Here is a 14,785-nt window from a genome sequence, read left to right as displayed (position 1 = left end):
AGTAACAGATTCAAAAGCAGATACTGAAAGGACTAGGTAGGGATGTACCCACTAACATCCCTCCTACAGCTGCTGGATCGAATCAGATACTTGAAAAGTAATCTATGGAAAAGGAAAAGGAAAAGGAAAAGGAAAAGGAAAAGGAAAAGGAAAAAGAAAAAGAAAAAGAAAAAGAAAAAGAAAAAGAAAAAGAAAAAGAAAAAGAAAAAGAAAAAGAAAAAGAAAAAGAAAAAGAAAAAGAAAAAGAAAAAGAAAAAGAAAAAGAAAAAGAAAAAGAAAAAGGTTTTTCCCATTACTTTGCATTTTCTGCTTGAATCCCTGTCTACCTTCTCGGGTGTCACCAGCCCAGGTTTTGGCCTCCTTCTGCATTACCCAGACTAGATAAACATACGTGCTGCTGGAGCTGTTTTCAGGAACTCCTTCCTCCCTCTGTAATCTCTTATCTTCCAGAGGAGATTGTCAGGGGATACTTCAAAGCCCTTTGAAGATGGCCAGGGCCCTGCCTGCAGCAGAGCAGATGCAGCGCCCTTGCCCCGAGATGTCAGCAGCCGCTGTGCGTGCAGGCACGCGGTGCCGTCTTATCGCCCCTTTGGGCAACTGCAGCGAGCACTAGCAGAGACTTTACCCCCTTGCTATCACTGTCCAATCTTCAGGCTTTGCTCTGCAATATTCTGCCCATTTTTCCATTTTTTTTTTCCCCAAATTCATCCACTTTGATTCTTGTAGATTATGAAAATGAGGATAAAGGAAAAGGAGTATTTTATTTTTTTCTTAGCTTGGAGGAATAGCAAAGCTTGAAGCCTGCTGAGCTTATAATTAAAATGTGGAAAGGCCACGACATAGCTCAAAAGATGCAAGAATGTGATACAGGGAGCATAAAAATGCTGAGTACCAGGCTTCGGGCAAAGTGCCGTTTTGAATTGAAAATAAACGAGAAGATTGCCTATGGAGAGGGGAATGCAGGGGGAGAGGCAGCTGTGGAAGGGAAGGATGAGTGGGGAGCTATTGTTCAAGCACTGCCTTCAGACAAATCCTGTTCAGAGCTCCTCCACCGAAAGGCTGCAAGGAAAGCAGTGCAGCTGGCTCGTGGTGCTGGTCCCTCTGCTGAACCATCAAAGACCAGGTAACACAGATCTCCAAGTACGTAGCTCTCACTCCATCAGCAACTCGAACAGGGAAACACAAACCATAAAAATCGCATTTCTACCAGAAACTGTTTCTTTTCCTGCCATTGCTAAAAAGTAGCACTGCTGCAGGGGCTGGCATCAGGGACACGGGTGAGGTGGCCCAGAGGACCCGCAAGACACTGGGGACATCCCACAGCAATAGAAAAACTGTCAGCTGTCTGGGCATGCTGCTCTACCCCACACCACCATCTGTACCAACCCCATTAGGCCACTGGTACTAAAACTACCATCCCAAAGAGACGTATTTTAAAAAGGCGTTTGGCCTTTGTAAAGGCCAAAGCATAGCGGCCAAGCTTGGACTTTACGCCTTTTATTTTTCATACACCTCACTGATTTATTCTTCCTGTTAAAACAGAGTGGGGAAATAAATCAGCAGCCCTGAAGAATACTCTGCCTCAGATGGTAAAATTCATTGAATTACACAAGTGTTTGCTCCCTGGTTTATACCATAGAGGGCTGCACTACATGGGTAATGACCAACCCTAACCGCATTACATCTTCCCTCTAGCTGCCAGCAATGGTGGGAGCTTAATCTTCAGAAGGTCCTGCTGGGTCCCGGGGCCCTGCTCTTGGCTGAAAACCCATCCTGCGAGAGCAAATGCGAAAACATTAAATACATTAGGACGACAGTGCTGGATGATGCCAAAAGTCCACCTCATCCCATATCCTGTCCCTAACCCGCACAGATGCTTGGGGAAAGACTGGAGGAACTGAGGAAATGTGGAGTGATTTTTCCCTGTAGTGTGCAGTGATATTTCCTCCCAGCTTCCAGCTATCCCCAGCTTTGGGACTTCCTAAAGAAAGGCTGTATTTTTGTACCTAACAGCCCTCACCGGGGCTGTTTGCTTCCTCGTGCGTTTTGTCTAATTGTTTTTTTGATCTCCTTATGCCTGAAGTAGGTAAAAGCAGTTTCTCTCACTCCACATTGCCCAGGAGTCCCTTTGCCAGTTCTTCCGAGCTTTGTAATGTCTTACTCTCTCCTAAATAGCTGTTTTCCTTGCTCTCCCCACCCTGCTGTATAAAAGGGCAACCAACACTAAAGGCAGGAGCTGATGGAAGCACATGGGTTGCCTCCCAGGGCTCAGTTGTAGGGGCACTTGCATGCTTAAGGTCCAACATTTAGGCATAATGCATATGACAATATTAGGTCAGCTGCACGTGGTCATACAAGGCCACCTCCAGCATCAATCCCCCCTACTCTGTGGTCAGTAACTGGTGTCTAGGAAGAAAATAGAAAGCAAAGTAAGAGCATGGTCAGATTTCCGTGGAGATCCTCTCCCCCAGCTGAGTCTGAATACCCATTTGTCACTGTCCCAGCTAGGCAACCCCCGGTCATACTTTAGAGATGTCCAATCCACAAAATACATGGGAAAAAAATGATAAAGGTGGCATTTATTTTTCCATACAAGAACAAATCATTTATTTTTTTCTACAGCACTTTGATTTGATAAGGAAGAACACGAAATCCTCTCTTGGGAGCTTCCATCCATCAGAAAGTGGCAGCGATTTCGGTATTTCTGGAAAAGCTCTCGTACAGCGGGCTTACTTCAGTGCGCTCTTATCAGCCACAGCTGCCACCTCATCCAGTAGCTCAAGCCAGGCAGCCGAAGCAGCCTTTTGATCACAGCTGCATGCACATGTACAACGTTACCCTGGCGGCAAGGATGAGCTGAGCTGGCTTAGCCTTGTCCAGACGCAGGGATAGGTAGGACAGCAGCCCATGTAGCAGAAGAGCAATGTGGCACAGGTTGCAAAGGTGGTTTGGCATTGGGATGTGGCAGGGGTGGGCCCTGGGTGCTGGGTGGGATAGGGGCAGAGAGGATACTTGGTGCCAAGAAGAGGGAACAGGCTCTTCCAAGATGCCCTCTCCGGCTCCCCAGGGTGTGCACGGAGCAATGTGAGTGGGAAACATCACGCTGCTCCTCCTGCTCCGCACCCCAGGTTTTGGGGTCCAGGAGCAAGGAACCCGCCCGCACCCTCCCAGCCTCATCGCAGTGGGCACCAGAGGCAGACGCATACACAGATGAGCATTTATTTCCAAATACCTCATTTATATCACTCTCACATGAAATATTTCTTTCAGAATATAGCCTACATGTAGAAAACAGAAGACAGGTTTTTGTTTTTTTTATAAGGCACATCAGATTATAGACTACATAGAGACATCTCCCCCTCACTCGCGCTTGTAAAACACAGGCAATTTTAAAAGGAATATTTCTAAAACCTAGACCCTGTGTAGCCCCGTGTAGAGCAGTATTCGTAAAGTTATTAGACCTCAGTTTACATACACCTAGTAAAGGGCTATAACAAGTTGTATATACATCACATTTTCAGAAACAGTCACAGCTGGCTACATTTAAAAGTAATGCTACTCCAGACTATGAAACAGGCTGCTTATAAAATATAACCTACTGCTTCCAGTACGGCATGATACAAAGCAGTATGACCTTGCAGAAGAGATTGTGTTATTTTTGCAAATGGGAGTTGTTCAGATTTTAGCCTGTCTCCTTCCAAACCCCACATTTTTGATCAACTGAGACCATTTTACAGAGAAGTAAAGCACCCAAGAGAAGTCTGGCTTTGCATTCTTCTCCAGGATGACGGTATGACTGTGTATCTGAAATCCTGTCAATGCATTAGAATAAGAAATATAAAGGCTCAGATGTTAACTTCATGACCAGTAAACATTAAACCATTACGAACCAGATGCAACAAAGTTAAATGCATCCAGCTTCTGTGCTATGGAAACTGCTTTTGCAGGCTGTTCCAGTGCAGAAGCCAACACGTTTTTATTGAATCAGGCCCTATGTAAAGATTTCCATTCCATTTTCAAGTTTTCAGCCATGGAACGTTATCCATTCTGCGCTCATTTTGCTGTAGTGCAGGCAAAAAATACTGTCTGTGGAGCTTATGCCAATACACCCCAGAATCCATTTACATAGTGTCATTTTATTTAATGGGCCAGGAGGTAAACTGTGGTCAGCTTTATCAATTCAGATGGCTTCCACAGCTCCTCTTTATATCGGGCATTGATTCATTTACAATGAAAAAAAGTTCCGGCTTTCTGCAACTGCAGTTTAGTTTAAGACTATGAAAAGGTCACTTTAAGGCTATGGCCAAAGGAAAAAAAAACTAGAATATAATCTGATCTTGAAATACCTAGGAAAGAAAAAAAAAAAAGTAGCCAGGGCCATAAAAAGACAGACAGACAGCACAGACTAAATGTCCTCTGCAGAATAAGTTAAAATACCAATTCTTGCAGAGAGTCACGTTACTCCTCCAGTCTCTCAAACCCACAGGAGCTGGAATTAGGCTTAGTCTAGTAGGAATCGGATCTAGTCAGAGGGCAGATCATACTCAGTTCTCCATTACGTTGATCACCCAGCTACATTTTAGGCAAGTTTCACTTTAACTTGTTGGACCGATGGGGGAAAACGTTATCAGCTAAATTTCCAGGGTGGCCTCAGCCAATTTCCCCAGCGTGAGCTTGGACAAGATTCAACCACAAGCAACTGTTGCCTTTAGAAGGGAAACATTAACTGGGTTGAAAGCAGCATGGTGAAGAGGACACAGCAGCCTCAGTTTCTAGATTCCAGTTTGTTATCATCTCGATTTGCCTGATCTGTTATTTGTTTATCAGCCTTAAAGGTAAGGAGGGGCCCTAGGAAATTCTTGGCTGTAGACTTGAAAACAGACGCAGTCGGCGGTGGTGCTGCACGGGTATTTGTTACTTCTCTTTAAAATAAAATAAAAATGAAAGCACAACACAACAGCATTTACATTCCTTTCAGCTGAAACAGATGAACTGCCACCATGTCTGCAGAAATAGAGGAGCCCGCTACTACCCGGAGCGGTGGCTGAGGCTCGGTAACGCTCCCGCCTGACTTCCTGGGAAGGAGAGGGGGACAAGGACAGAAATGACTTTCGAGTCAGGAGGTGACAAATGAGATGTCAGTGCCGTAACGTATCGGGTTCCCTCGCAGCACGCTGAAGGTGTATTTGTGACCTTTCCAGCCGTGGCATTTGCGTGTAGATGACACCTCTTGCATACCCTTTTTAAAGCGATCCCTAAGAGTGTTGGTTTGGGAAGACACGGAGAAGAGAGGAGTGGGTTTTTAAAGCTAGAAAACATCCATTAGGAGGCACAGTGTTATTTTTCCCTTCGACCGTCTGGGCTCCACGCTTCCACAGTCACTCACATGTTTCTGCTGCACAGCCCTTGCAGCAGAGGGCTCCGGTTCGCTCCTCCCCGTAACGTACAGATGGTGACACAAGTCAGATCCTTCGGGCAAATCCTTCCAGCCTCACAGACACACGCTGTGCGCTTCTTCCTTAATGAAAGATTATTTAGTCATGAAACTCGACGCCGGACCTGGTTCATAGCGATCATTTAACTACAAATCCTTCTGCTGCCCTCGCAAGGGCAACTGAGATACCCAGTAGCAACATATACACATACATACAGATCTACACTATACACCCGGGACGACACAGAATGAGAGTTGAGCTAATATAGCCTCTATTTGATGTCCTCAGAGCAGCACTCGGGTCCTCACGATTCCTATACAAAACAGCAGTATTTTTTCCACCAGGATTTGGAGAGGTTTTTCATTTTGTCTGGAGTCCTACACTTGGATTTCTTTGGTTGCTGCTGGGTATCCGAGTACTGAATCCCAGCCACGATGGCCGCATCAAAGACCTCCTTGAGGTTTTTCTGAGTCAAAGCCGAGCACTCGATGTAGGACGTGGCTTTTATTTCCTCGGCACAGAGCTTCGCAGCCTCCTCCGAGACGGGCTTCTCTTTGCACTTGTCCAGCTCGATGAGAACCTTGACGTCCTCCCGCAGGTCCGACTGCGTCCCCACCAGGATGATGGGCGCCTTGGGGCAGTGGCACCGGATTTCGGGAACCCACTTCTCACTCACGTTCTGGAAGGACGAGGGGCTGACGACGCTGAAGCACAGCAGGAAGATGTCCGTGTTGGTGTAGCACAGGGGCCTGAGCTTGTCGAATTCATCCTGCACAGAACAACATCGTGTTAGCACCCAGCAAAAACAGCGCTGGAGGATACCCTGAGAAGCATCAAGCCTGCTGCTGATGCTTGGAGAAGCTGAGGCTCACCTCCTGCAGCCTAAGAGACCTTAGCACCCAGGCCACAGGACAAGGTGCATCAGTAGCAGCAACCACGTGTGCTAAGCCTGAGGCCTGGCTCTGCACTGCTGCCAGCGTGTGGACACCCTGCCACTATCAGGAAAGGAAGGAAGGAAGGTGCTGCTTTCCTCACCTGGCTGAGATTTCCCAGCCGGAAACATTTTTAAAGCCGGTGCCTACTTAACAACATCCTCCAGGAGATGGGAATAATTTCCCTGCCATTGTGCCCAGGGATTTAAATCTGATGGCAGCAATAGGGAATCACAATGCGCAGGCTTAACATGCCAATGGCATGGAATAAGAGCTTTACCTTTCCCTCCCAACCATGCCACATCAAACAAACTGCAAACAGGCCTCCCAGTGCTACCTGTTCTTTTTTTTTTTTTTTCCCTCCTTCCCTCCTCCTTTCAGAGCAAACTCCAGCAAAGCAAAGCTTCAGGAGGTAGCCACAAGGAAGCCTAAAGGTAACAAAGGACTCTGCCACAGGCAGCAGCTAGCGAAGAATGCAGCAACAAGCAAGGGTTAACTCCACGCAGCCTGCCTTTATGCTGACAGCAGGATAAAAGCAGGGTAACACTAGCAGCCTGAACAGGTAGGATTTGCCTCAGCGGCGGTGACATTTTAATTAAAATGGACCGTGTTCTCAAAAGCTCTGAATTTAAAGTGCAAAGAACAAACACAGATGAAAACATCTCTCCGGTACCGGCGTTTTACTGCTGAATTGTGAGTCACATGTTAATTTTCAAGATGTGAAATTTTGCTCTACAGCCTCTGAAGGCCCAGGATATGCAGTTTAAAGCCCACTGGAAGCCTCTGAAGTCTCGTTCCACTCGAATGAATTTCTTCCAGCAGTAACTCTCGGAGAGACAGCAATTTATAAAACACGAGTCATGAAAGCAAGCTTCATTAGCTCTCTTGATTCCCAGATTAAGCCTCACAGGAAACCAGGCTGTCACCATTTGGCTTGAGAGAAACTCGGCGTTTAGTGAGCTGCAGCACTGAAGGACAGGACCATTTGCGGAAAGGCACCTCGCCACGGAATTGCCTCTCCTCACAACATGAGAAACCTCAACGAGGCTCGACTCAATAGGCTGGAAAGCCAAACCCAGATCTTAAGGGTTTCTAACCCAGATGAAATAATACCCTTTATATTCCAAGTGCACTCCTACGGTTTCAATGGTAGTGCACGAACTGCAGGGACTCTACACCTTTTTAGGCTGCTGACACTGAAATATCTACAATTTTTCAGCTGCAGATTTCAGCACCAATCTCGCTGCAGCACGGTCTTGCAAAGCAGCCAGCCAGGTACGTTTTATTCAAGACAACTTCGATTGCTGTAGGTAGCCCCACTTCTAAGGAAGCAACTCCCCTGTTCCGGCTGCTCTGGGACAGAGCAAACACCTCAACCGCTTAGGGCAGCAAAGGCAAGAGGCCACCAGACCTGCCGCTCCCTCCTGCCACCAGGGGCTGCCCTGCCCTGGGCACTGCCCTCCCACGGGCTGTCACCCTGCCACCACCGTCACCCTGCCACCACCGTGCCTTCAGCTGCCTCATTCCCGCGGTGAACACACCCAGCCACCACGTCACTGCTCGCTTCTGTTATCTCTCTTCGTATCATCACCTGCAGAAGGCTGCTCACAGGCTTTTAACTGTGGTGCGCAGGGCAGATCAAACAGTCCTACAGCGCTGCCAGGGCTGCGCAGCCCTTCAAGCTCCTTTACGAAGCGGGGCACCCAGTTAAAAGCCATATAAATAGGTTTGTACATTAAGGCCACCGAGATTTCTCCATGGGGTTTTGGTGAAGGCATAGACCCGGACCCACAAAGCTGTTCATGAACCCAGCTCCCATCACCTTCAAATGCGAGATCGGTAGCAAAACATTTTTAGCTGTCCAGGCTCAGCCCCTCCCAAGCTGTGCTGCACACGGCTTAGGGTGTTACGAGCCAGCGGGGTACAGAAATACAAGAAATGGGTTCTCCTAGCAGGCAAACTAGGAGCTGAGAGGCACTAGCCACCCTCAGCCCCGCAGGAGTTAGTCAGGTTAGGGGCAGCAGCACGTCTTATGGGGGGGGGGGGGAAACAGCAAATGTGAAGTCTGTACAGATAACACCAAATAGGATTTTTTTTCTCCCTTAAGCTTCTGCCCCTTTAAAAGTGCAGTGTCCATCTGTGTGCACCTACAGCAGTGAACACTTTGTCCCAAACACCTTCATTTTAAAATCTGTAGCTATTTGGCTAAAAACAAACCCAGTGACAACCTCTCAAGGAGAAAACCTTAAGGTTTTCAGCCTATTCAGAGGCTGACAGCCCTGAAACCCCAGACCTTTCAGCTTTCTGGCCAGGCAAAGCAGAGCAGCAGCCGTGCCCCGTCCCAGTGCGGAGTCGCAGCACGCGCGTCCCCCACCCCGCAGCAGACCCCAGGCAAAGCAGCGGGCAGGGAACGGGGGAGAAGGGCAGCGGCTTCACGGGATGCTCAAAGCCACGAAGCCCCTGGCAGGACTCCCCGGCCAGCCGCTCGTCCCCTCCCGCTGTCACCTGAACCGAGGAGGCAGCTGCACTGACCTGGCCGGCTGTGTCGCAGAGCTGCAGTCTCACCGGCTTGCCGTCCACAGACACAACAGCTTGGGGGAGAGAGAGAGGAGGGGGGAAAGCGTGGTGAGTCCAACTTCGTGCATTTTCCATTAATAAAGAAAAAAAAAAAAAAGGAGAGGGGAAGGATCCCGCTGCCCGGGACTGAGCTCCTTATCCCCTTATCTGTCCTCGGGACGCCCCCAACCCCAAAAACGGAGCGGCTGCGGGGCAGAAGCAGCAGCGAAGCCTCACCGCAGCCCGGCTGGCAGGGACACAACCCCGGGGCAGGCTCCAACTTTCCGCCCGGCTCCCAAACCCCCCCGGCGCCCCACGTCCTTACCGGAGAAGTTGTCGAAGGCGGTGGGGATGTACTCGGTGGGGTACCCGTTGGTGGTGTAGCTCACCACCAGGCTGGTCTTGCCCACGGCGCCGTCCCCCACCAGCACGCACTTGATGCTGCGCCTCGGCTCGCTGCCGCCCCCGGCCCCGGCTCCGCCGCCGCCGCCCCCGGCCCCGCCGCCGGCCCCGCTCCCCGCCGCCCCCCGGCAGCGGCCGCCCAGCGCCGCCCCCAGCGCCGCCGCCGCCCGGCCGCTGCGCACCCTGCGGGGGGGCACCGGCGGCACCTCGCAGCCTCCGGCCGCCACCGGCTTGCCGATGTAGCCCGCATCGCCCTCCTGCTGCGGCGGCATCCGGGGGGCGGCCGGCCCGGCCCCGCCACCGGGGGAGCGGCGGGACGAGGACGAGGACGAGGATGAAGAGAAGGGAGAGGCGGCGGGCAGGCGGTGCGCAGCCCCGGCGGGGCGGCAGGAGCGGCGCGGCCGCCGCGAAGCCAGCCCCGGAGCAGGGAGGGAGCGGCGAGCCCGGCTGCGCTGCGCTGCGCTGCGCCCGCCTCGCCCCGCGCTACCGAGTCGCGGCCGGCGGCCCCGCGGCGCCGCGTGACATGGCCGGGGCGGGGAGGGGCCGCCGGCACCGGCACCGCCCGGCGCGGCGCGGCGCGGCGCGGAGCCCTAGGGGGCGCTGCCGCGCAACCTGCCCGGCTCGCCGCCGCCGCGCGCTCATTGGTCAGCCCGCGCCCGCCGCGCGCTGCTATTGGTTAAGGCGCGGGGGGCGCGGTGGGGAGGCTCCGCCCACCCCCGCCCAGCCCTGCCCAGCCCCGCATGCCGTGGGGAGGGGGTCGCGGAGCGGGGGCTGCGCGGGGCACGTGTAGCGGGAGGGGCAGGTGTCGCATGTACTGTGGGCACGGTGTCGCCGTAACGCCCCGGGTGGCGGTGTGCTGGTGGCAGCACCAAGCGGGGAGGGCACGGTGATGGTGTTGTGCAGCACAGCCCGCTGGGTCCCCTGGTGGTGGTCGCGGGGTTGGGCTGAGCCCGTGTTTGCAGCCCGGGGGCCCCGTTCAGTCCGGTTTACTTTTTGTGGGTCTGAGCGTCGACTTAGCCACGTTGCTGCACAAGACGAGGCCAGGTTAACAAAGGCATCTGCAATGTTCCACGTTCCTTCTTAATGCACTGATGCTGGAAGCTGGCATACAGTAAATATCTCAGCTTCAGCCATCGGTGTGTCCGGGCACGCTGAAGCCACGACAGGTTTCTGTCCATCCTGCCTGATGTGCCAGCCAAGGGCAAGCAGACGTGCTGCCATCTCCAACACCGGCATGAAACACACCCCAGCTGCGGGCACGAGGCTGGCTGAGCGGTGCCACCCCTTACCTGCAGCAGCAAACAGCATGTCCCCATCCCGTATCAGCGCTGCAACGAGCCCTCGTTCAGCGCAAAGATGCACGAAGACGAGGAGGACTCCCGTAGGTGGGAGATGACTATAACTGTCCGCTTTGTTTCGGGGACGGGGGGCGGGAGCGGGCTCGGAGCTGCATGGTTGTGCCATACCGTAATGTGCCCTACGGAGCACAGAAGGCTTTTGTGCAAGAGGATGATCTAACCCATTGTTTGGCAGGGGGGTGCAGTGGGTCGGAGCAGCCCCCGGTGCTGGCAGTGGGCTGAGGGCTGGTCCCGAAGGGATGCTGCAGCCGATAGCTGCTGTCGCCGAAGCCTTCGGCCACGGCCCTATCGCACGCACACATCTCGCAGGTTTTAACGCGGTTGTTTTCCGAGCTCTGACCCGCGGGATAAACAGGCTTAGCTCCACATAGGTCAACAGGGGGGCTGCTGTCTGTCTCGGGGCTGAATCTGGTCCATTATCAGTTCACAGAAAAGCTCCTGCCCTATCTTCCGTGCTCGTGTTAGTCAAATATTATTCTTCGAGAAAAATGACAGACAGAGGAAATTATGTTATCAAGACGTGAAGTAGGTCATTGTTATATCCCGGCTTATCATTTTCCCTGCGATACATAAAATACAAACTGGGTGCTGGCCTTGTAGAATGAAAGCTTGCTTTTTTTTTTCTTCTTCTTTTTTTTCTGTAGAAACTTGAAAAGCCTGACACGGAGAGAGGCGCGGGAGTGAGGCGGCGCGCTCCGAGCATGACGTGATGCAATGCTGCTTGTGCAAGGGAAGGGTACAGCCTGCTTGGCGGGGCCGTCACCGAGATCCTGTTCTTTGTGCGAGGAGCAACCTCTCAGCCTGGAAATAAGCCATCTGTGATGCACCCCTTCTTTTTCCAAAGAGTGGGATCGTGGTGACGTTGCTGAGCTGGCCGGTGGCTGGGGAGATGGGAAGGAGAGAAAGGGGAAGCACGAGGGAGCAAAGAGAGGGCAACCAGCTGGGAAAGAAAAAGGAGCTTGTATAAAGGACGGGTCTGACCTGCTTTGACTCCAGAGAAGTGCTTTTGAGGCTGCCTTTTGAAAACTAGGAGCGAATAGGGCTAGGGAAGTACAAGATGTTACTGTTTTCATTATGTATTTCATTTGTAATTAAAAACCGTAAATATATATATATATATATATATATATTTTTTTTTTGCCAGGGCTTTTTTAAAGAACATTTTCATCACCCAAGATATCGATCTCAGGCAAGTTTTCACTACCTGGGGAAAGGGATCAGTAAGCAGCAGACATTATTAACACAATAATCTCTCCCCACCCCTCAAGCTAAACTCTGACTGAGGAGACGCTAACGCAAGCTCAAAGGCAAAAAGGCTTGTTGAGATAAACCTGAAAACACAATAATACAAAACAAAACAAAGCACAATTGCTTCAAGCCTCCCAAATTCCTAATTAATTCAGAAAACAAATTAACCCTAGCCTCCTATCTGCAGTGCCTCTGCAGGGGCATCGCCGTGGGAGGTGATCCCTTTATCTCACTTTTGACGTCCTTTCCAGCCCATCTCAGACCACTGCTGAGAGAAGGTGCTCCATGTCCTGTATGTGGTGTGATGGTCACCCTTTAGTTTGCTTGTCCTGAAGCCCCTCGTCACCCCAGGGCTGTCCCACACCCCTCTGGGCACGCTGGCCATGGGCTGAGCAGGGACAGAGCAGTGGCCCCTGGGCATCTGGGCACTGATGGGGACAGGCTGGGTAAGATCTTGGCAATGGCAGAGAAATGTCCTGGTAAGAAAATAACGTAAGATTTCACTTTTGCCACACATCTGAATGCAGGAACTGAGCCTGCCTTGCTTCTGACTGCCCTGTGACATTTTGCTGTGCTTCGACTCATGAGGACTTATAACACGCCATGCTATTTCTGCCCCAGGTGGCAGACACAATCTGGAGAGAGGGAGGTAAATCCCAGCACCAAGCCAGACAGCTCAGATGAGAGAGAAGCAGAGAAGAAAGCATACTTTGGCAGTGTGCTGCACATCGCTGGGGATGGCGAGAGTGGCAGAGGAGAGAGCTGAGGGGGAAATGACACCCAGGTTGGACACACATCCTTGAGGAGCTGTGACAGAGCAGCTAGCACTGAAAGCAGGCACTGTATCTGTAGCACAGATGCTTTTTGCCACACTGCCCATGGGCCTGTATGTGAAGCCCTTTACTAGCGTTTTTTTTTAGCTGCCACAACCTTACTAGTTCCCTATGTGGACTCCCAAAACAGCTCCTAGCCCACCATGTTCCTGTTCCCTAATAATTATAATATAATGCTGACTGCCATCTTAGGGTGCTTATAAAAAATGCCCGAGTGAGGCTGAAAGAGTCACCAGCCAGTGTGAAGAAAGATCAGTGCTCCCTGGAGAGCTCTTCCCCTCCTCACCACCATGGGGTACCTCTGAGGGCAAATTTGGGTGGGCCATACACGTCCTTGCAGGTGCCCACATCTCACAGGCTTGACACCAGCTTCCTAGCTGGCTTGACCTCTGCCACCAGTGCTGGGAGGTGAGGGGGCACAGAGACCCCTGCGCTCTGAGGGATGCTCCTGCTCTTACCTCTGTGCCCACCCTCCCACATGAAGCTTGCCCCAGCCAGCAGGGCTGTGTGGTCATGCCTGCACGGGTGATTTGGCCCAGGCATTTTTAGTTGGTTACTTCTACTTTACTTTTTCAGACTTTACTGAGTCTGAAAAACAATGGTTGTTCCTTGTGCTATCTCCTTTGGAGCTGGCTGCTTCCTCTCAGTGTCAGACTTGGACGAATCCCATGCCAACTGCTGAAAAACCTCTCCCTTTCCACTTTTAATGATCTTTCCTGAAAGCAGTTGCTAGGATCTTGTTGGTGGGGATTAAAAGACTCAGAACAATCCAGCACAAGCGTCAGTTTTACTGAAAGTGAGCAGACTGTGCTTCCCCGATCGCTGCCCTACTTACAGCCCAGAGGTGCACTGCGGGACAGCTTCCACAGCCGAGCAGAGGAGAAGAGAGCCACAGCTCCTCTGTGCTGCATGGCAAAACTAAGACAGGAAAGTAAAAGCCAGGATTCACTCTGTGCAGAGCAAACAGACCTCCCCATGCCTCAGCATTCAGCTGGGCTTCAAAAGGGTTGCCAGGACGGTGCGACCAGTAGGCCACTACAATGCAAGGCCACTTCTCCTTCAGCTTTAAGGCTCTCCATGCTTTTGAAAGAGAGTATCAGAGCAAGAGGGACAGAAAGGCTGCAGCTCCCCTGCTCTAAGAGTGAAGGAGGGGAGCTTTGAGTGCCTGATTCTGTTAGCTATAAATGCAAACCACTAACATGCACTGCAGCTTTCCCACTGCAGTGAAGGCACTGGGAGTGGGAGATTAATAGGTTGCCAGCTGTGTCAGTATGATAAGCCAGGCAAGGACCCCGATGCTTTTGGTTGAAAGTGGGTTGAAACCTCAGCAGAGACACAGGGCAAATCAGCACAGAAGCCACACATGGAAAGCTGAGCAAGGCACCATGGGCAAACGTTTCTTATCTTTAGCTTACGTCAATAGGAATGGCAACGCAAAAGAGGCAGCAAAGTATTTAGTAGAGAGGAGGAGGAAGAAGTCCCAAAGCCTTTTTATCTGTACTTGTGATTTATAAAATGCTACTGTTGTCCTCAGAAATTTTTCAATGAAAATGAACAGGCAGAAGCACTGAGCAAGTTCTTCCACAAGGCTGTTTGCTTTCTTGGGTGAGTTTAACCCCATCATGTCTGCAGGAACACTCACTGCCAGCACTGCCACGTCCCAAAAGCAGCTGAGGAAGAGCAACCTCTTAAACAGCACAAAACACAGCTGTGATAATTACCCCCACCTGGTCTGATCTGGTGTGAAATAGGACTCGGGGAGAGGCAGAAGCCAGGAATCTGGGGCTGTCTGCAAGGTGATGTTTTAGCCATCTCCCCATTTCCCAGAGCTCCTGCTTTTCCAGCAGCCTGTCCCAATTACCTCCATTGACTTTTGCTTTGCTTTCTGGCTTTACTGTTTTCATTAAGGCTAATTAACAGAAGAGTGGATGAGGCCCAGATTTCTTGGGAGGATTTTTTTGTTGTTGTTGTTGTCAGTAATTTTCATTTTGCCAAGTTTCCTTTCTGCTTTTAAACTGTTT

The 14,785-nt window shown here is 51.2% G+C and overlaps 1 protein-coding gene across 1 annotated transcript; it reads right to left on the bottom strand.

The window, feature by feature from the left end:
* Positions 1-2,625: 2,625 nt before the first annotated feature.
* On the bottom strand, positions 2,626-9,830 carry RHOU (ras homolog family member U). Its single transcript, XM_084284315.1, has 3 exons — positions 9,249-9,830; positions 8,900-8,958; positions 2,626-6,204 (listed from the first exon to the last, which is right to left on the bottom strand). Exons 1-3 carry the CDS (start codon positions 9,595-9,597, stop codon positions 5,749-5,751), a joined length of 864 nt encoding a protein of 287 aa, XP_084140441.1. The 5' UTR covers positions 9,598-9,830; the 3' UTR covers positions 2,626-5,748.
* Positions 9,831-14,785: the final 4,955 nt, after the last annotated feature.

Source organism: Netta rufina (assembly GCF_964035555.1).
Source record: "Netta rufina genome assembly, chromosome: 3".
NCBI classification, from domain to species: Eukaryota; Metazoa; Chordata; class Aves; order Anseriformes; family Anatidae; genus Netta; species Netta rufina.
This window is presented reverse-complemented; position numbering and strand designations above follow the sequence as displayed.

Bases quoted from the DNA above. Each gene is read 5' to 3' on its own strand.
- RHOU (XM_084284315.1), bottom strand. From the start codon at position 9,597: ATGCCGCCGCAGCAGGAGGGCGATGCGGGCTACATCGGCAAGCCGGTG. The intron at 8,959-9,248 runs GTAAGGACGTGG...CTCTCCCCCAAG, and splicing joins CGCCTTCGACAACTTCTCCG to CTGTTGTGTCTGTGGACGGC. The intron at 6,205-8,899 runs GTCAGTGCAGCT...TGTTCTGTGCAG, and splicing joins TCTGCGACACAGCCGGCCAG to GATGAATTCGACAAGCTCAG.